The following is a 23,351-nucleotide window of genomic DNA, read 5'->3' as shown; positions in this document are numbered from 1 at the left end:
ATTTCAAACCATTCTTCAAACACTGTTTTAGATTTCTATAATGAATGACATAATTCGTTTTTTTATTTAAATTAGGAATTAATTTTTTTTCTTTGGAATTACCCAAACAAACGTTTTCAGGACAAAATGGCAAATCTGAATGAGAGTCATGCAACTCGTTAGGGTATTCGAGATCAACTTCTAAAATTAAACCATGATCAGCGTCATCAGATATATTAAAGTCAGTATCTGTATTTACCCATTCAAATTTACCGGTAGGAAGACATTGAGACATAGCCCACCCGTAAAGGTTATTTGCATCAAAGTACATAAGAAATGACGATGGGATATTTTGATTATAATCTTCCAAAAAAATATTATTAGCCTTCGCGTATCTATTACTACATTGTGATATGCCACCTCGAATATTTTTTGATATAAAAGCTATTTTATCGATATCAGTTAGGAGTTCTAGTTTTATTTTTGTAGTTCTTAACATTGCATCCCAACTTAATCCCGGAGCAGTATAATAATGAGCGGGGTCTAATCCATACGTCTTAAGACAAAGGTTTCTAAAATTTTCAAATATATCAGTTAGTAATAGAACATCAGTTTTTAAATATAAATCAGAATAATCACCCATATTTTTGCATTGAAAATGAGACCAAACATCTTTTGCGTGATCATAATCCTCTTCTGAGATGTGACTATCAGACAAGGAACTAAAGAAATCATCTTTAGAGGGAAGAGCTGTTAAGTTTAAAGAATCGTATGATGACATGTGTTCATAGGGATAGACACCCTTTCGTAATAAGCGTTTAAAATCCTCCTCGCATGAAAAATTCAATTTTAATTCGTGAAATTGTTCAGGCAACAAGTTTTTTGCCAATTTGTCAAGACTACTGGACATAAATTTAAGTGAATCGACAAATCTCAATTTAATTGTGCGATTATTTATTTGTAAGCTCTTAGAAAATGAAATGTATTTCTCTTTGTTCTCTGGAATCAGTTCAATGTCGCCTTCCGCCAAACCAAGCCCATGCACTATAAAATGACTATCATAGTTACACAAATTATGGAAAAATACAGGTACAAAATTAGGTGCCCTGTATTTTTCAGAACAAAATTTATGTGCCACTCCTTCATAAAGACCAGTATGGTAATTATAGGAAATGACTGAATCCTCGTTTAAATTTTTATCACAAATATAACATGTACTACTCTGAGCAATATGCACATTATTTGCATTAGATAAAGCCAATGGAGTTTTTACAAAAGTATTTCTCCTACAAATAGCCTTTAAGTCTTGTTCCATATACTTCATAAATTCCTGGGTGCAATTTTTGCCTTTATATGTTCTGTACACTGACAATTTATCATTATAAGAACATTTAATGTAGTATCCAAAACTATATACCTCATGTTTTTGTACATTTGTTGTTGAGGATGTAGTAGGATTAATTGTACCTGTTTGAATCGGGTTTAGAAAGGCCTCGAAATCAGCATAAATAACAAAAGGTACCCTTAATTTACGTTCATAATTATCGAAAGTAAGTATATTGGAGGAAACGTTTTCATTGAACCAGTTTTTCTTTTTATCCTGTTCTGAAGGTAAATGTGTACAAACATGGAAACAATCGTTTCTTTGATGATTCATTAAATTGTCGCGAGTTGTAAAGTTCGACAAACAACCATCACAAATATGTGCAGCATGCTGTGTATTTGATAATTGTTTAGATACTAACCTAGATAAATTTTTGATATAGCAATAATGCCCCTTACTGTCTTTGGATATGTACAATAAATTCAAGTGGGTAGCTTTTTTGCACTTTGTTAAGTGTAATGGGCCTACTACGTCATGTTTTTTACTTTTCGAATTGTATTCAAGACCAAAAACGTTTATACTTATATCATTCATTTTTTCAAATTTCTGAATATCTCCAACCTTAAGTGGGAAAGTTAAATTTCTAAAATTTAATTTATTTTTATGCGCTATATACGATTTCGCAGTGTTTGAACGATGACTTGTAGGTGGATACAAGCCTGACAATACAGCCCATCTAAAACATTCATGATCATTATTTTTTACATTAATAACTGCTTTTCTATTCTGAATATCACGTGGTAATTCGATATAGGAAGAACCACGCAATGGATTAAATTTGTTTACATTGACATCTAGATAGTTAAATTTTACTAAACTCCATCCACTGTCTTTTCTCTCAAAGTTAAATAATTTTGTTAATATATCTTTAACAACTGACTCGAAAATATCATCTTTGTCGCTGCTAACATCAACTACATTGTTACATAATTGGAAATCAAATGTATTATTTACTTGTTTGCTCTCTTGAGTAAAATCCGCATTCAAAATAAAGTTTACTTTTAAAGCATGGTGATCAGTGAGGGAACGATCCAATAATGCAAAGATTTTCTCTTTATTTCCTAGTAAAATGGATTCGGGAGTAAATGGTTGGTGAACATTTTCATTTAATAGTATTCTGTAAGTGGCCACCCTATTCTTAAAAGCATTTTCAATTAACTGAACATTAACCCATTCAATGTCAGCCCTTAAAACATTATTTTTGTGAAGATTACTATTTAAATGATTTTTAAAATATCTTTTAGAAACAAACTTATTACACACAGAACATTCAATTTCATGATTATTATTTGTACTCACAATGACATCGGGAACTGGTTCGGATGATGTTGATGCTACAGGTTCAGCAGCTGCTGAACGGTTTTTCTTCACCAAGAATTCTTCGGTCTCCAAAACTGCAGCTGTCCTTTTTACTCCCCGTCCTATTTGAGAAGATCTATAACAATACATAATAAACATAAATATCTTAATGTCAGATAAAATAAAAATAATTACTAAAACGGTTGGTTGTATATACTAACGTAAGTCTTTTCGACACTGCTGACAATAGGCCCGCATCATCAAAACTCCATCAATCACATCTGATGACTGAGTATTCCCCTTGGAATTTTTGATATGCCCATCACATGGTGTATAATACGGTATAATATCAGAATCTTCCAGTAACGAGTGAGGTAATTTGTTTGATATATACCACATTCTTATATTTCTATGAAAATATGCTAAAATAAATTCTTTACTTAATTCCTCAATCTTATCACGAGGCAAAGTGAGACCAATATGATAGTAAGTAAACACCATTATATGATAATAAGGAAAAGGATATCACAGTACAAGCACGGCACCAAAACACTGAATGATATGAACTCGAGATACCCCGCTTATATAACCAGCACTCTCCCACCCCACGTTTATCCTAACAATAAGTTCTGGTCACAACAAGTTAGGAGGAACCCATCCTTTGTTAAACAGGTACTGGTTAAGAGTTATAAACATGTATGAACAGGAATACTTTTACTTACGCCTCTCGATGTAGTTGGCTCACAAGACGGGCAGCCTCGCATAGATCTTCATTTTCTTCTATTTCTTCACAGAGTCTGATAAGTTCAAGATCGTAGACATCACAACTCAAAGAGTCCATTATGAAATGAGAAATCATACAGTGCTTTCTTTCATTTAAATAGTTGACTACAGGTATAAGATTTCTAAGAGTGGGGACTGTAATCTTTACAAATGAGAAGTATTAAATTAAAACTTGTTGTAATGTGATACAATAAAAATAATCTGTTACATGGAAAATGTACTTAAGGAGAGGTAAAAAATGAGAAATACGTTAACACAATCATTAAGCTACTACTATCATTAATAATTATAACTATCACTGTTTCTTATTATCTATAAAATATTTCACACTACTGTCCTTAGAAGCTAATTGCTTTGTTATGTTATAAATAATATTTCGCGTATTTTGTAGCTCCAAATCGTCTTCCAACGCAAAATATTTCAATCTGAAGTCCGCATGCTTCCAGTGTTCCATGGGTGGGACGTTTTTGATTTTATGCATATCATATATCTCGATTTTAATCAAATGTGATGCATAGGCCCCGTCGTCTTGTCCGGATGACAAGTTTGCAACACCGTCTGGTGAACTTTTGCTCACATTTGAAGACCGTTTCACAACTTTAGACTGCTTTTTAGGTCGTTCAAAGAAGCTATCGATATTGTTTCCTGAACGTTTCTTTGCGATGGCTTGTTTAACTTTGAGACCAAGCGTACCCTCTTCATCGCTTGATTCGTCTTTATTATCATCCGGGTAGTAATAGTTCTTGAAAGTATTTTCAGTGAACTGAAACAATATAAAACAATAATTTACACACTGTCTACAATCTTGATAATTAAAACACAAAGAACACAAGTGAAAACAAAACAAAGTAAGTTACGGTAATAAAAGACATACTTACATCCATTGTTGGGTCTTTCTATAAACACTTAAACACTTCACTGTTGAATTAACACTATATTTCTATATACTGCAGTAGATACAAGGAGCTCTGATACAGAGGACTGCCACGACAGTAATACTTACTCAAAGCCATTTCTCTTCGGCTTTTATACTGTGATAGTGAGCAGGATACAGTATCGTTCAAATCATGTCTCAACAGGTTCATCTAATACAGACGCTCTCTTTACTAAAACCGAAATTCAAAAGCATAATAGGAAACAATAAATCCATTGTCAGTATAAAATATAATAGATGTCTACCAATAAAGCAATTATGCTGTTATAACAATGAATACCAACACACAAGAAATGCCGACGTATTAGACTAAATCATGTTGAAACCAGTTGACGCGTCTCGTTATTTTTTTAAAATCATACAAAGTAACATGTCTCAACAAGTTCATCTAAACAGACGCTCCCTGTACTCAAACCCAAATTATATCCACATAATAATCCATTGTCAGCATAAAATATAATACACGTCTATCAATAAAGCAATTAAGCTGTTATAACAATGAAAACAAGTGCACAAGAAATGCCTCACACGCCTCGTTATTATTTTAATAATACAAAGAAACAAGTAGCTACGAGTTTACTTTCTATCGTGTTACAAAGAACATAAAAATGTATAGTAAATATATAGTATTAGATAATGAGACATAGTTACATACTAAGTTTAAGAAGATAGAATAGTTTAAGAATAAAAAAAGGCTACATTAGGTTGAATTGCATTTATCGCAGACAAAAATAATGAGTTAGAAATAGGTAAAACTAAATAAAATAACACAATACAATATGCACAATATAGGTAAGTATGTATACGATATGTAGGATGCTTTAGTTTGGATAGGTAAGTTTAGGTATTTAGGTTAAAACATAACTTGAACGAAGACTAGGTGAAATCAGGTTAGTTTGAAATGAGAAGTTAGGTTGATTTTAGTTAGGTTTGGTCAAGTTAGGTTTGGTAAAAGAAGGTTTAGGTTAGTTTAGGCTACCGACGGATTACTTGTGTAAAATCTAATTAGGTTAGGTTAGGTTAGAACTGTATTCCTTATAAATCGAAATAGCTCCAAGAGGTTGTAAGATAATAAGATAATGCATCGCAAATAAGTACCTTTTGCAAATACCTATCGCTAATACCTATTGCAAATACCTATCGCTAATACCTATCACAAACACCTACAGTATAATACACACATAAAGAAGGCATGAATGAAGACGTCGGTGGGTGAAGGGTCCAGGTAGTATTCTCGGTAACACAATAACGCGCCCGAGTCGAGATCGAACAATAGAAAAGGGTCGATAAGCCTATTGTTACCGTGGTGAGCAAGGTGTATTGTTTAATTAGCGTATTTCGTAAGTACCTGAAGGAGGCGCCGGGCACTGCTGAGACCTAGCGCAATCAATTCAAATGGGGGGCTAATTGTTTTTTTTTTTTTTTTTTTTTTTTTTTTTTTTTTTTTTTTTTAGTTTCACCGGGGGCGGTGGATCGGCCCTGGGGTCAGGATCGGTGACCACTGAGAGGTGGGGCCAGAATCGGGGAATAGTTTCTACTAACGTCACCTAGTTAATTTCCATTAAAGTAGCTACTTATCTCGGGTCTTTGACGGGTTACTTACATATAATTACGGCTTAAACACATATATATGACTTGTGGCATAATAACATGATTCGTTGTCATACATTGACGTCATTTCTAAACAATTGGTGACATGGCACAATAGCTAAATTTATCCTTAGGCACATCTTAGAAAATCAGGCTTTTGTCAATGAATGAGACAAAGAGTTATAACTAACATTACATAGGCAACCTTAGCTAATTTTGTATATAACTTTGGTGTGGATAATTTTTCAGTTCGATTGTCTAACTAAGCCATCTAAGCGTTATATGTTATAATAATATATCGTTATATGTTAGGTATATAATATAAGTTTACATATAAATATTTTCATGAAAAATACACCGCAAGTAGGTATCATTAAAATTTGTACACCCCTTTGTTTGTTGTAGGGTTATTAAGCACCACTAGCACCAGTCACTGGAAATCTTCGGAATCCACTCTAAACTTCATATAAACTTTATTATTTGCCGAAAGTGGTATCTTTTAAGATAATTTTTTTATTAATTAAACTAAATGTTTGTGCATTTCAGAACGCTGGAAGCCAAGTAAATGCACGCTGGACGAGGCTTTCAAAGGCTGTGTACTGTTCCTCGAAGCGGCAATGATGGAGCCAGTGTCACAAATCTGCGGCGCGCAGGTCATCTTGGATATGGAGGGTCTGTCCATGACGCAGGTCTGGCAGTTCACACCGCAGTTTGCTAAGCGGCTACTAGACTGGCTTCAGGTAAGATACCAACCTTAAAACATCAAATATATTTATACTGAGTCAGAGCAAAGATAATATAATCACGGTCTGAGGTCCACCCGGATTTTGTTGCTGGTTGTGCCTCTGATCCTCTTAACGGATCGAAACGTGTCGTGCAAAATTCAACCTAATTTAAGTGAATAACCCAATAGGTATATTTTCAATGGCGTATATATTATTCATATATCTGATTTTCACATGTTTATTCTATTTTAAGGCACAAGACAACTCGCTTTTTCCTCTTACAATACGTACAATTAGATAATAATGTTGTGATAACTAATACATACCTAAGTTGAACTCACCAAATGATTTGCGGAGGATTCCGGTCAATTTTCCTTGTGTGCCGACGACCTATAATAGGTTGTGTTTTTTGGCTTTTCAGCTTTGTAGAGTTAGACCAAGAAAAGTCTGCAACGATTTTGATAGCCCACGCAGTTGAAGTGTTATTTTAAATATCAAACTTCTATGAAATTATGACGTATAAATAACACTTGCACGGCGTGGGCTATCAAAATCGCTGCAGATTTTTCTTGGTCTAACTCTAGAACTGTTTGCTAACTTCGACCTTGAATTTATAATACAGTAATTTTATACATTTAGCGTTTGCGTCAAATCCGGTAGTTCTGATTTATTGCAGAATTTTTTATGATGAATTTAGCCCAATGAATAATCCAAGTTTGTGACTTCGAGCGTCGAACGTAACCTTGTCAATAACCGAAAAAACTGCAAAAAATCGGTATTTTTTTAGATTTGGGCGATTATAACCCTAAAGGACTAGTTTTTGATAGTATCTTCTCAAGACGTTTTTAAAGTAGACTAAATTTTGTTACATTACGAGACTAAAATTGTCTCTGCAGATCTAATAGTTTCCGAGATAAAGCCTGTCATAATTTAATATTTTATGAAATTGAATTCGTAGGCTAAGTGAGCGATGCTGCTTGGCACAATTGTTTCTGAGGTCGAACAAAGCTGATTTGGCCCGGTAGCCAAAAAGGGAGGGGTCGGATCCCCAGGTCCAATCTATGCTATATTCCTTCCTGCTCTTAACAATTAACTACCTAGGGCAAGTTATATATCATTTTCATATGATTTTGGGATTCCTTATTCTATAAAGTATCACTTCAAAGCAGGCAGGGCAGTCATACATTTTTTTGTTTTTGTAATTGTTTATTTGTTTGTTTTTTTTTTTTGTAGCGGATTGAGTGACGATTTCCATAGAAATGTAATTATGGCCAAAGTCAAAGGTTAAAAGTAGGTATTTATTAGGTTTTATGCCAAAATGTCTATGACAGGAATTTAATAGCATACAAGAGTAAATTTACAATTTAATCACAAGCAAAACATTAAAAACCTAAAGTTGCCTGGGGAATCGTCCCCAGGACGCTTAGATATTTAAAAAAAAACACTTAACTTGGCGTTTTAAAAGTATGAATATAATGTTTAGGGACGAAAATGTAAAAATAAGAATAATGTTTATTTGAAAAAACCTTGTTAACAATAAATATCAATATCCTGTGGCCCACACTAGGCTATGCCTGTGATGTGGCAGCCGGGTTCACAATTCGTAGGCAAGAGGCAAACTAATCTAATAGGTAATAATTAAGGAAGTTATGAAATTCAAAGAAGGAAAAAAGGGTGTGTGTGTGTGTGTGTGTGTGTGTGTGTGTGTGTGTGTGTGTGCGAGTGTGTGTGTGTGTGCGAGTGTGTGTAACGCTACAGAGATGGTTATCATGTAAGTAATTAGGTGATGACCTTCAACAGCTTGATTATAGTTAAGATCTTTCAACCAGTTCTTAATTATGAATTTTGCTTCAAGAGGAGACTGACATATAGGTACGTAATGTAGCAAATTTAGTCTACTTTAAAAACGTATTGAGAAGGTGCTATCAAAAACTAGTCTTTTAGGGTTATAACTAATCGCCCAAATCTAAAAGAAACCCGAATTTTTCGCGGTTTTATCGATTTTTGTCAAAGTTGCGTTTGGCGCTCGAGGTCACTTGGATTATTCATTGGGCCGACATCATAAATAAGTCTGCAAAACCGGATGATTGACGCAAACGAGGCCTGTTACAAAATTCGACAAAATTACTGGATTAATATAAGACTATTAGTGTCACTAATTTGCCATTTGGTTGTGATGCGAAAAAAATAACTGTATGTATTATTTAATACTCATATAATTTTGTAAATTTTAGGAAAGTGTACCAGTGCGAATCAAAGGCTTGTTCATAGTGAACCAGCCGTACATCTTCAACATGGTGTTCCAACTATTCAAGCCGTTCCTCAGGGAGAAGTTGCGGTCGCGGCTATTATTCATAGGCAAGGACTGGGAGCTGCTACACAAACACGTGAGCCCCAAGTGCCTGCCGGAGGCGTACGGCGGCACGCTCAGCACCCCCAAGGTCACCGGCCCGCAGTGGCTGGAGCTGCTCATGATGTGTGATAAGGAATTTAGTGGTAAGAAGTTTAATCTTAGATATTGCCGTATTAGCAGACTTCTAGAAAAAAAGACAAGTTCCGTACATTACACAAATTTTAACAATGTATTTTTTATGTTAAATGCCTTTAAAAGACCCGTGGGGGTCGGATTAAAAAGTAATTAAGTCCGACTCATGCTTGACTGCACATTTCTAATAAGTTTTCCTGTTATCTATAGGTAAAGAACTATTTTGTGTATTTTTAGGGTTCCGTACCCAAAGGGTAAAACGGGACCCTATTACTAAGACTCCGCTGTCCGTCCGTCCGTCCGTCCGTCCGTCCGTCTGTCTGTCACCAGGCTGTATCTCACGAACCGTGATAGCTAGACAGTTGAACAGATGATGTATTTCTGTTGCCGCTATAACAACAAATACTAAAAAGTACGGAACCCTCGGTGGGCGAGTCCGACTCGCACTTGTCCGGTTTATTTTTTAAATTTTAGACCCAGTAGTTTTGGAGATAAAGGTGACGGAATAGTCATTTTTTACCTATTTTCTTGAATAACTTGTAAACTCTTTATCTTAAAATTATAAAATAGAATTTCTGAGATGCTCATAATGAAGTCTTTCATTTGAAACACTATATATATTGGAAAACTTTATTTTTTAATTTTCTCATTTACCCCCCAAAAGTGGCCCCCATGTTTAAAATTCATTTCATTACGTTACATGTCCGTCTTTGGGTCACTACACAAACTTATATGTACCAAATTTTAACTTAATTGGTCCAGTAGTTTCGGCGAAAATAGGCTGTGACAGACGGATAGACAGACAGATAGACGCACGAGTGATCCTATAAGGGTTCCGTTTTTTGCTTTTGAGATACGGAACCCTAAAAAAGTCAAAAGTGTGAATGAAGCATACAAAAATTAAAAGTCTACTGGTTCGCGCGTAAATAGAGTGCTTTATTAAGAATCAATCAATTAATTCAGAGTTCGGACAATTCATCGCAAAAATAAATATGGTATGGAGGGTGTGTAATGCTTAATATAATTATAAAAAAACTATCATACATTTGTTATAACGCCACTTGATATATTATTGTATGTTATAATGTAATTTTTATTATACGTTCCCTTTATTATATTGTGATTTCATCTAAACTGTCATTGATATAATGCCTAATGTAATATAATTTTCAAATAGTATATAGACATATTTTATAATGACATTTGTTATATTATATTTTTGTATAACGTAATACTTCATACAATTTTATCAAGTATAAATACATATATTGTATAACATTTTTTGTCATATTTCATTTACTGATAACGTAAAGTTTTACATACTTTTTATAACTAGTACGCAGCCCTACTGCTTTTGCTAGCTATTTTATTCTAGGGAGGTCGCAGTTCTAACCTAACCTAACCAATTTTTACACGGTTTTCGTTCTGCGGGGCCGCAGTTCAAACCTAACCTAAACCACTTTTTTTCCTAGAGTATTTTATTCTACGGAGGGTCAAAGTTCTAACCTAACCTAACCCTCCTTTTGTTAGGTAGTTATTCGTTTATGCGGAGTCGCAGTTCCAACCTAACCTAACCCATTTATGTCATGCAACTATTATGCCACATAAATAATTATGTGATGTCTCTTGTTATAGCAAATAATATGCTTTAGATTATGTAATAATTATGGCAATGTATATTAAACGAAGAGTAAATATACCTTATGACCATTATACTCGTACCAACAGTAACATTATGTATACCGTTAATTAGGTATTACGGTAGTATGCCATTTATTACGTTATTCTAAATAACGATATATCAAACTATAATATATGAAAAGTAATTATAATAAATGTAATGCACCCTGGTATGGAACACTACACTACACTACACTACCAGGGATGCCGAAGATCGGGCAAAGTGGTCACGAAGGAGTCGGAAGGCGGACCCCGGGTCCTCGCGCCCCGCGCGGGGGCACAGCCGGGATTGACGCCAGGATGATGATGATGATGATTTCCATGATTCCATGATTCCATGATGATGATGGAACATGATACAATTTTTTTAACAATTTTGAACTGCAGTTTTTGAGTATAATCTGGAAATTTTATAAAGTTACTGTGTACATAATATGAGTTTAATAAATCTTGTCCTATTTTGAGATATAAATGATTTTTGATGGTTTTGCGATGATTTGTCCGACCTCTGTCAATTATAAATAAACCCAATTTGATCTTGACCGTAGTCGATTTCAGCACACCTCGCTGATGAACGTACGCCGTAACACTCGCTATTAATTTTTGATTCTGAAAGAAAGTGCAATAACCTTATTATGGACGTAATGGACGCTATTATTATTACCCGGTCGATCTATCTAACTTTCGGCCAGCGTGGGGATTAGGTACTGAGTTGGAGACTTATGGGTACCTACAACTACATATTTGATTTGTTTCGCGAATCACGGTGTTTTCCTTCACTGAAAATCTACTGCGGGCGCAGCATGGTTCCATTTTTATCGCCTGACACTATGCCCGTCACTTTCGCACTTACATACTCGTTAGAACGTGACAGGCATGGTGACAAGCGATAAAATTGCGACCGTGCTACAATGACATTTTGTACATGAGTTCCTAGAAACCCATTGATTTGATAGGTACGAGCTCGAACCTTTATTTATCAAATTATTTTATTTGTTTCAGCCATTGCGTCGTACGGGTATGTGAACAAGTAATTGGTGTATGCCTGGCAGCGCGCACACGTGTAGTGATTATTGGTGCAAACTATAAAACCAATCAGACGCTTATTCGGTTATAATGTAAGCTGTGAAACGTTAGTCTGGCCCCATTTCCTAGGCCATATTGTGTGATGATCAACGCGTTGTAAAAATTAAATTATATAGTAAATATTGTAAATTAATCAAGACATCACAGATGTCCGGAAGTACGTAGGAGGGGTTGTTTGTTCCGAATTATATTAAGTAGTCGAATAAAGTGCTTGAATAAGTACAAAAATAATTACCTAGAAGTTGCCTTAATTAGATACGATGCAGTAATTTGACTCGCACTTATATATTTGATTTATGTACGAAATTGCCGGGTTTTTGTAACCTATTCCTATTTTCTCATCATAAGTTTAGCTTTTTAATATAAATTGCGTCAACTACTTAAATACCTACTTATCTTAAAATATTTGCTCGTTGTTGATAGAATTTTGAAATACTTTTTTAAGTAATAAATAACCGTGTTACATTTTGGTGTTTAAAAACCTATTCATCATAATTACATCGCAATTAGTGATCTGAAAATATATTTTAAATTAAATGGCAATTTCGTACATAAAGCCGTAATCCGTAATACTGTCTGGAACTACGGATGAGGGCACCCCTCGACCTGCCTTGCCGCTATGCATTCCTGAATTATGGTTTCTTGAACATGTGCCAATAAGACTGACTAATTAGCTAATTACTAGATTTGTATTCCATGTCAATTTCTTATTGGTACTCATTTTCAAACCATACTTAATTGTCTACGTTAACTACCTGTTTATTGTTATTCTAAGCCTACTATTTGTGATTTTTATTGATAAGTATTTTTTTATATCGCGACATTCACAGAGGTACCTAGAATGTTAGTGTTGATGTCTAGGTATTTAGAGTAGATTATGTGGTATTGTCACTCATTTATTCTACTGTATATACAAAATGATATTATTATTGTGTTTTGGGTCGTCGATATAAAACTGTGTATTTACTTTATCACTCAATTTAAACAAATAATAAAGCAACACTGTGATAAGTTAATATTTTATGAGCCGATTAAATATTTAAATTGGTAACTTCATATAAATCCATGACAGAGTATCTTCTGTAGTTGTTATTAGTGAAATATTATATATTTATGGAATGTACACATATTTTTAGAAATACAATTTTACCAAGGAATGTATATTTGGAATTCGAGTTCGGAAGTGAGACCAAATTTTTAATAGGGAGAAAAATTGTTATGGTTTATCTAGAGTTATTTATAATAATAAAAACGAAGGTGTATCCATTTTTATGTTTTATTATAAAATTGTTAAAATTTAAATTCGTACATTTATATATTTAAAAAAATACTAAAACAAAATCTTTCCAAATGATCACATTACATTGAGGTAACTTTTAAATTAGATAATATTAAAAGGTAGGTAAGCACCTACCTAGTACACAATACTCTTTTACTGTGTACTCTGTCAAATTATGGAATTCCTTACCGTCTTCTCTTCGTAAGTGTCAATCGGTCGCATCGCTAAAGGCGAATTTAAAAAAGTTATGGCTTTCTGACGGAACTTGAAATCTAAAAGATGTATGCGGTTAGGTAGTTTTAGTATATATGTATTGTATCATATACAATGTATTATATGTATTATATATTTTAAATATATATAGTTGTTTACATATTTGTTATATTTCATATCCCATACTTTGTATATAGGTACATAATTATAGTAGGATATAGGTTTACCTATCTTGTAGGATATTAAATATTTTATCTTTATGCCGTTTAGTACAGCTTTTATGTCTACCGTTCTCCAATTTTCCCTCAACTGCTCAAGGGTTAACTGGAAGAGATCCCTGAAAGGGATAAGTTCGCCTTTGTACTAATGATGTGTGTTCTTTCATGTTTTATGTTTCTTTTTGTACAATAAAGTATTTTACTACTACTACTACTACTACTACAATAGTAAAAATATTGCCACTCTGTGAAATTCAGGCTACATCAACAGAATAGCAGCTTGTGTCGATATAATTTTTTGGCGTTTTCCTGGGAGTAACCCTTAATGCGCCCTTGTGGAATGTAGCTGATAAATGTCACACTGCTAAATGGCAGTTTATCTATAAAAATACATTGCGGAGAAAATAATTTACCTATTCATAATATTAATTACCGTAATTATCCCTATAGTTTTGTCCTAATATCACTTGCCATTAAACCTAATAAAGATAATTATGTTTCTTTTAAACATAGGTACCTATTTTCTTGTACAGCAGAACTGGGAATACATCTTGCTCTTGCTGAAAACATGCACCCTAAGTATTTGTGACATACACGTATGACAACATTTGACGACGAAAGCATTTGTACTTTTACCTACATTAAACGTATTTATAAAATGTATAAAATTACTGTATTAGTAAGCGTGGCGCTTATCAGTTATCACACTGCCGTCGCATGACGTTGCGAAGTGCGAAGCGACGAATTCGCGTGCGGCGACGACCATACGATGCTGCGGTTTTCTCCGTATCTTCGTCCGAAGCTGCGATGCGTGACGAATCGCATTTATGCACAAAAATCCGTACGGTAGCAAAAACCGTTCTATGGGGCTCGGTGTGGCATACCATACCCTGCGGTGCCCACCGCATCTTTGTCCGAAAGCACGAATTGCCGTGCGATTCGCACCTTCGCACGGAGAGGCTGAGCCAATGTGTTATACCATGGTATGGTTTTTGCATACAAATCGAGATTCTACAGAGGTAAAAATCGCAGCACCGGACGTCGTTCCGAAGAGCGAAGAAGTGTTATATTATAAGCGCCTAAGAATGCAATCACATTAGATCGTACATCTAAAGTTGTCACTGAATCAAAATAGGTACGAGGTTGTCAGGCAAACGACATTGTTTTCATGCGGCTAACGATTCGGAATGATTTCACTATAAGTCCCTATTCCCTGAGAAAGTCGTTTTTACAGATAATACACAGTATAATTTGTTGACCCACATCCTTATTTATCCAAACTAACGATATGTGAAAATTTACTTATGTAAAATGTTGATCAGTCACAGCTGCATTATTTGTGATTTTCATTGTTCTTTACGTAGCCGTAGGAGTTAGCCACTGAAACAAAAATAGTTGCCGTTTAAAAACAAAGTATACAGTAGGTATCATAATTTAACAATGAGTTCAATCGTACTTGCTAGCTTTGTTGGATATTTATAAACGTGAACATGCTGGTCCTAAAGTGCAGAACAGTAGGTACTCTGCTTAAGCAGGCACATTTCATTTTTCCCTACATGCTTAACCTTTATACTTACATTTAAAACCGTCCTCGTAATGTGACAGCATTTTCCAGAGCAGCTCTCCAGTAACCTCCAACTCGGGCAGCGAACCGCCGTGGCGCGGACGCAACGCTTTGCCGTCCACGTGTGCCTACAAAATAAAATATTGGGTGGGCTTTTTATTGTGAATAATATATTTATAACTTAGCGGTTGGTTGGTTCATTAATATTTTCTACGTGTCTAAACGTTATCTTCTTCCAACATGAGTCATTCCTGGATCATATCAGTCCTAAAGATAAAGATCTACTCTCCCCAGAGTTTAAACTCTAGTCTAAGGGCCCGATTCGGATTTTGAAATAGACATCTATTAGACATCATCAAGATACGATAACGATATGTTTAAGATCTAACCTGTCAAATTTGACATTTGCGCGATTCTGGAGATACTGTTGAACGATTTCCACAGGATATGACTTAGAGATCCAATTCACATCTAATAGATATCTTACTCTATCTAACGTAAAAGTGATATTGGTTGCCCGAATTGCGCTGCAAAAGAGAACTAGTTGATAAACTATAACGTATCTAGAATGGATCTCGTACGTGTCCTCTTGTGAATATCTTGAAGTTCGAATACGGCAGTAAGCATATTCCACCTTACTGTTGTAAAACCTAGTTCAACGTGGACTATTCTGTAGCTTTCAGCGCACCTTGAGCGAGTCCATGTTGTTGCCGTGGAAGTGTATGCGCGAGCGCAGCTTCTCGCGCAGGAATGGCTTGAACAGCGCGAACACCATGTTGAACACGTACGGCTGGTAAACAATGTGCACCGCTTTTAGCCGGATTGGGATGCAGTCCTGGAAATACATAACATGTTAGAATTATAATACCTATCACTACACCTTATAAAACAAAGTCCCCCGCCGGGTCTGTCTGTTTGTGTGTTTGTTTGTATATTCGCGATAAACTCAAAAACTACTAGACGGATTTTATTGCGGTTTTCACCTAGCAATAGAGTGACTCTTGTTAACCCGTGCGAAGCCGGGCGGGTTGCTAGTATTTACATACAATTCCCATTCATATCATACACTTGACGATAAACTATTAGGTACCATAACCTACGGATGCTTTAATCCACATTGCACCCGACACGCACGTAGCCCTCTCAAAAATGAACTAACGTTTGCTATTGGATTCGGCAGGCTTGAGACTGCCTTGACGTGCGACCACAAGCGAAATCACGGCCTGAATTGCTGTCTAAGTCATTCGCTAATGTTAGAGTCGTGTAAACAGTTACAACGGATGGTGGAATGACGTAAATGTGCAATTACACAAAACGAGGTCCTGGACATAAGGCAGGGCAGGCGCCATAGCCAATGCATTTTCTGAGAAGCAAGAGTGAAGGTCGTGACTTTGAGTCACATACACTTACTTGGATATATGATGCAATTTGCCTGACAGAAAATAAACTACTTTTTCATTGAAAAAGCTTTAGCAGGAGTAGCAAATCTAATTTTGTTGTAAACTAGTAAATAACAGAATCCCGTAACTACGAAAATATTACTAGGAAACAAATCGAATTGTTTTATTCAAATAGGTATTTTGATTTAGGTATGTTATTTCAAGTAGAAACACTGCTATATAAATTATAAACTGAAATATATGTCATATACGAAAAAAATAGTGACCAAGGCCTCCAGTGCCTATTAATAATAGGACTGGGATCCTACCAGCGTCTTCTACATTCTCGGCAGAATGGCCTGGGCACTCCCGAGTAATTGAAAAATCTAATTAATTAAGAAAGCATTTCGGGTCGGAAAGGACCGACCGCTTCCTTTACTAATAAGACTCCACCATACGGCTTTCATTCCACCATAAGGTAAAACTATACCTGCACCCAGTCTACGACCATCTTGGCGAAGGAGGGCGTGAACTGCAGCACATGGCTAAGGGCCAGCCCCTGCATGTCCATGATGACGATGACGCCGGAGACCTGCGTGCGCGGCTCCGTCATGGCTGCCTCCAGGCCCAGCTGCACGCCACGGAACACTTCGGATAGAGGCACTGCGCGAGGGTCCCAGCCCTCTGAAACATTTTAAGATATAAAACTGCATAAACTGCCTCTAATGTAGGATTTTATTTGAGAAGTTGGTCAGTGCATATTTTAAAAACGCATTTGTCATTCTCTTTTTTATGTAAACCTTGACCATATTTTTTTAATATTATAAAATATGTTTACTGGTTATTTGATTACATACACTTACATTGTAATTAAAGTTATACATCAAGTTAACATTAAGTTCATCAGCGAGGTTGACATCAAATTATGCAATTATATTTCTATAAGAAAATACTTAATCAACATCAGCTTGCATGCGGATTTCCTGTGTCTAATAGTTGACCCTAGTGTTAGTAATTAAATCTGTCACTAAGGTAGGTACCTACGTCCAGCTTTAAGATTTTATTCAGCGTTTTTATTTTATACACATGCTCTGAAATTAAAGACTTACAAAACGACCTCACGAAACAGATAAATAAGTTTGTATTTTTCTATTTAGCTATATTGAATTTTGGCTGCGCCATCATACTGATAGGTAGCGGGAAGCGGGGCAGATAGGCACAAGGGGCAGTTTTGAACACCCACACTAATTCCTTAACTAAAAACTTATGTTCACCTTCTGCAACACTAAAACGTGGCTTTGTATGTGTAAGTGAGGTACCAGCTTCGTCACATCTCTCCTGCCAGCAGTTGCCGCTTGGTGCGTGAAAACGTGTTTCCATGGTCGCATAGTAAATAAATTATGATTTTTTTATCGAGTTGTGGTGCGAAAATTTAGACTTTACCGGATGAATATCATAATGAGCGCTTATTAGGTTTATTCAGTAATAGGGTTAGCTTACTATTTTAAAGTAATACTTAATAGTATATTTTTAATAAATTATTTTTAATTTATTTGACCATTGGGGTACTTTGGTACAATAAAGATTGGGGCAGTTTTGAACATATCAAAGTGCCCATCTAGTGTATCTAAGTGCCCCTGCCCTTATTTTTGTTGGATTTTTTTTACTGAATAGTGCGAACGTACAAAGAGAAAGAAAATTGACAAAGAAACAACCAATGTAGCTTTTTGCCAAAAACTGACACTGACTTAATTAAAAGTTTTTTTTTGTAGTTTTAGTGCACCTGCTTAATAACTGTAGTATGTTTTAATAGCACCGCACTTAATAGACGTTTTATAATCTTTAAAAAGTTTACTACTGGTCAGCTAACTGAGTTGATCTGTAAAGTGTGCTCTGGGGGCAGTATGAAACACTTACGGGGCACTTTGATTCACGTGCCAAAGTAGCCCAAAATGATGTATCAAAGTGTCCCATGTAATGTATCAAAGTGCCCTGCAGGTGGGGCACAGTTGAACAAATCCCATTTTTTGTTAAAATCCATATATCTCTTTTACTGGCCATAAATTTAACAAAAAAAAATATACTTTGTATACCTTAGTAAATTTGTCATCTACTAAGTACAAAAAAAATGTATTTTGAGTTCATTTTGGGGCCTAAAATCGATTTCAAAAAAAGGTGTACCATGGTGCCCCGCTTCCCCCTACCTATATGTTTTATCTTTAAAGTCAACGGAAAGATTTCCCAAAAAATAGCTAATAAACTGACTGCCGGACTCGACGAACATGATACGCCGACCATGTTGGTCGCGAGGCGCCAGGATGGATATGATGGAGTGGTCGAAGGCGGCTCGCACCACGGACGGCATCAGGTCGTGGCAGTAGGTTGCATGCGCTTGCCGGAATTTGTAGAAAGCTTGTATCTGAAAATTGCATAAAATAAAATTGTCATCTACCGAATAATTCGATCAAAATAATAAAAAAAATATCGAGACGAAAAGCTCGAATACTTGTTATGTCCAAAGGTTGCATGAATTAGGTAGGTGCTAAATAGTATAATAAACAACATAAAACCAAATATACCGGCTACACAAGCGAGATTGCAAGCAACTTCGTCAGTGTCTTACATAACCCATGGAAATATACATTTCGCAAACCATAATTTGATAGCGCAAGAATTGACTATTAGGTAAATATTAGCGTATTCAAAACTCTAAAGCTTATTCGATACTAAGATATTTTCGCTACAATCACAGTGGGTCGTTTGCTGCAGTTTGATTCGGTAACCGGTGTACATGTCGCAGGTAAAGAGTCCCAGTAGGTACATACGACCCAGTACAACAGCCTCCTTTAAACTGATAACATTATGTTTTATGTAAGTTCATTTAATGTGGGATACCAACCTTCTTTAGAGCACTATCTGCATAAAATTTGCAGGGCCTGAGGAATTTCATCAGAAAGTCATCATTGTCAATAGGAATGTTAAGGTTCTTTTCACCTGCAAAAGATGAAAATAATACATCAAACAATACAATCTAGCCAAATCTCCCAAAACAATTGCAAAAGTGAATAAGAATCAGCAACCTCTTCCATAAATCATTACACATACACAACGAATCTGTCTCCCCAGGATCTCCCCACTGCGCATCAAACAAAATGCGTTCTTCGATGAGAGACGGCGGACCTCTCGGATGACTCTTCCCACACATCCCAGTGATTCTTGTGACTTCCTTAATTGGCATGAATAAATTTAGAGGACTTAATTGGTGGTGTATAATGTGGTGGTTGATTTCAATAACAAAACTAATGAATATAACTTAAACCACGCGAAGTCTTCTGTAATGATAAGTTCAAAGTTACGTGTAGGTAGGTACCTACAAGAAACTACAGGTCAAGGCCAGAGTTTTAATCTTAGTGCCACAATGCACAAACAAATTACGCCGTAATTTGTACTTTGTTCGTTTCATTATTTCCGCGTTAGGTATTGTTCTGTTCGCTCGGTGCTCTACTTGTACAGCTGTTGCGTGCACTTAGGAAGTAGGTAGAGCAAGATCAAGGTCCGAAAATAATCATATCGTGGTACGATGACTTGTAAATTGGACATCGGGAAACTCTAACCTTTTAATTTCTCGTGTAGTTTATGTTTCTACGACAATCATAAATTACACCGTCACTAGGTAGGTACGTGATATATGTAGGTATGTGGTGACATCTTTCAAGGTTGCTAGTGAAAAACAAGAATATTCTTTTGTTAATAACATAAAAATTGCAGAATAAGACAATGATTTTATCAACCTATTTACTTTTCCCATTTTATCTATATAATGATGAACCAATTATTTTATAGTTTGCAAAAATGGACTAGTCTTATCAAAATCAAATCAAAATCAAAAAATCAAAAAATATTTATTGTATGGTTTACAAAAGTGATACAAATTATTGATGTTCTCCATATCCTGCCTTACAAAGCCGTAAATAAGTACTCAGGTAGAGTGTATTAATTATTGTAGGTAATCCCATAGTTTTACCGACTCTTCGTCTTCACCATTTGCACTTCGAAGAAAGCTGAGATCCAAGCGCGCACTATGATTTAAATTTTTGTTCCACGATTTTAGAATCGCGCTGTAATACATATATGTTTTGTCGTATATGCGAGCACTGACATATAAAACCGGGCAAGTGCGAGTCGGACTCGCGCACGAAGGGTTCCGTACCATAATGCAAAAAAAAAAAACAAAAAAAAAACCAAAAAAATAAACGGTCACCCATCCAAATACTGACCACTCCCGACGTTGCTTAACTTTGGTCAAAAATCACGTTTGTTGTATGGGAGCCCCATTTAAATCTTTATTTTATTCTGTTTTTAGTATTTGTTGTTATAGCGGCAACAGAAATACATCATCTGAGAAAATTTCAACTGTCTAGCTATCACGGTTCGTGAGATACAGCCTGGTGACAGACGGACGGACGGACGGACGGACGGACGGACGGACGGACGGACGGACGGACAGCGAAGTCTTAGTAATAGGGTCCCGTTTTACCCTTTGGGTACGGAACCCTAAAAAACACATACGTTGCATTTTTGCGACAAAATTATCGCGCGACAAAAAATCGTAGTTCACGCTTGGCCTTACGACTGTTTAGACTGAGTAAAGTTGTAAAAACAATATTTAAAGAGAGAATGCTGACTTAAGTATTAGAATTATGATTATGAGACTTATATGACTGACTGTGTTATCCTTCGACACCCTTTTGAAGGGGTGCGAGTGGCCTCTTCCGCCTTCCGGCTGCGGAGGCTGTATCTGGTCGCGCCCCACCTTGTGGGGCGGTCGATCGCACGTCTTTTTGGGGACGGCTGTGTATCCAGAGACTTATATGTTTTCACCACACCAGCCCATAAGGTTGCGTTTCGACCAGAGATGTGCGAGGATGCGTCGCGAGGGATGTGTTTGTTAAGAACCAATAGAATCACATCATTTGTTTTCCTCGCTCAGCAGAAACACATCCCTCGCAACGTATCCTCGCACATCTCTGGTCGAAACGCAAGCCTAAAGGCTCTCTTTATTATCCACAAAAATGGCAAAGTTGCAAAAGTTGACATGCAAATTTGAGTTGCTTCCGCATGTTGGCTGGTGGAATTGACTTTTAACCCCTTACTATTTGTAATAAAAAAAATGAATTTTAATACCTAGCTGTCAATAAAGTTGAATATCATATCCGCCATATATGGCTTCATGTGCGGTAAACGGTTTGGTACCTAAGTGGTGATTTTGAATGATAAATATTGAATAGCGTTCATTTGGATTTGATTTGTAATGTTTTATAATTAATATTGTCCTCGCATTGATGTGGTGAACATTTTGTGTTTCACTCGGTAGTAAAGTTTGTTTAACCCTCGTGCCTTCCTACGAATATTTTTGGAGCTCGTTGGAGATCGGCAAGCATCATTAAGGACTATCGCTACCAAACGATAAATTGGTTTTGAAATGAGGACGAAACAATAGACGCGGATATTAACCTCCTCAATTCCTATCTAGTTAATTGTCTAGACAACAAAGTAACCAATTGAGCATTTAATTATTTTATCAATAATATGACCCATCAAGTACCTAACAGTTTTAGGTACTTACTTACTAACCTATAAAGGGTAGCTATAAAATAACTGCATTTCCGTTGCCAGGGAGGTTTTGGGATTATACTGACCAACTTTTACTATGAGACCAACCCCGAAATCGCTAAAAAAATTTGGCTGTTTCATACATTTTGGCTGGTCTATTTTTTATGGAAGGGTAATTTTTTTTGTAAAAGTTGCTCAGTATAATCCCAAAACCTCCCTGGCAACGGGAAGGCTATTATTTTTTAGTCACCGTGTACAGTATTCAAAACCGAAAATTTTTGGAATCATTCCAAAATACTTACATGCATGTAGGTATATATATATATATATATACCTACTCCCTATACCTACTTCACAAACTTTCTTAAATTATAGCTTTAATGATGGCTATATTTAAAATAATGTTTTAATAAACAAGTTTATTACCTTTTAATAGTTCTCTTAGTTCTCGTAAAGCTTTCGCAACTACTTCAGGCGTCTCTCGTAATTCGGTCTCTGCCTTTTCTGTGTAAAACTTATCCGCGATCGGCCAATTCTCCAGTTGGATCTTACTGTCTCCCCACATCACGAACGGCGTACCATTTTCTTCATGTTGCAAATCCATTTTCGTTGCAACGGAAAAATACTAAGTTTCGAAAGTTTAAATTATACCGTAAACTGAGCGAGTGTACAACTTACACAGCCGCTGGACCTAAATGTTCCTTCACCGACACTTGGATGTCTCAACACGTACACTTTAGGATATATTTAGGTCATATTTTAGAGAAGTTAGATATTTTTGGCACCAGTTTATGTAAGGATTAAGTAAGAAGTGATCCAACCGGTTCGTCTGTCTAAGTGACGATTGCCGAGACGTCGTGGTCGCGGAGCGCCGATCGCGCGCGGGCTAGCACTGGCCGCTGCGTGCTCTTAACGGTACCCTGCCACTTCCATGGCACTAGCACTCATTTACGTAGGCGAGCTTACCACACTAACTCATATATCCAGATCTAATGTATGTCAAGCTTCCGGATGGATGGAAACCTCGCTAAAATGCATAAAAAGCTTTAACTCCGATAAACCGAGAACCTAGACCTAGTGTCACAGGCGTCACAGCGATGAAAGAGGAATGACTATTTCACGGAAATGCGTATTATATCG

The 23,351-nt window shown here is 36.1% G+C and overlaps 2 protein-coding genes across 3 annotated transcripts in view; one reads left to right on the top strand and one right to left on the bottom strand.

The window, feature by feature from the left end:
* Nucleotides 1-11,954, top strand: part of LOC134790528 (alpha-tocopherol transfer protein) — a 55,213-nt gene extending 43,259 nt beyond the window's left edge. For both annotated transcript variants that reach the window (XM_063761351.1, XM_063761352.1), the window contains exons 5-7: nucleotides 6,516-6,709; nucleotides 8,929-9,190; nucleotides 11,862-11,954. In XM_063761351.1, coding sequence (XP_063617421.1) covers nucleotides 6,516-6,709; nucleotides 8,929-9,190; nucleotides 11,862-11,893 — 488 coding nt within the window. In that variant the 3' untranslated portion in view covers nucleotides 11,894-11,954. The remainder of the gene's footprint in view (nucleotides 1-6,515; nucleotides 6,710-8,928; nucleotides 9,191-11,861) is intronic.
* A 1,035-nt stretch (nucleotides 11,955-12,989) lies between these two features.
* Nucleotides 12,990-23,126, bottom strand: LOC134790529 (alpha-tocopherol transfer protein-like). The gene is made up of 8 exons (XM_063761353.1): nucleotides 22,638-23,126; nucleotides 19,498-19,592; nucleotides 18,864-19,017; nucleotides 17,089-17,282; nucleotides 15,908-16,054; nucleotides 15,233-15,347; nucleotides 13,871-15,035; nucleotides 12,990-13,359 (listed from the first exon to the last, which is right to left on the bottom strand). The coding sequence occupies exons 1-7, from the start codon at nucleotides 22,813-22,815 to the stop codon at nucleotides 14,989-14,991; spliced, it is 930 nt and encodes a 309-aa protein (XP_063617423.1). The 5' UTR covers nucleotides 22,816-23,126; the 3' UTR covers nucleotides 12,990-13,359; nucleotides 13,871-14,988.
* Between the last annotated feature and the right edge of the window lie 225 nt (nucleotides 23,127-23,351).

Source organism: Cydia splendana, chromosome 5 (assembly GCF_910591565.1).
Source record: "Cydia splendana chromosome 5, ilCydSple1.2, whole genome shotgun sequence".
Lineage (NCBI taxonomy): Eukaryota > Metazoa > Arthropoda > Insecta > Lepidoptera > Tortricidae > Cydia > Cydia splendana.
Note: the sequence above shows the minus strand (reverse complement) of the source record. Positions and strands in the feature narration are given on the sequence as shown.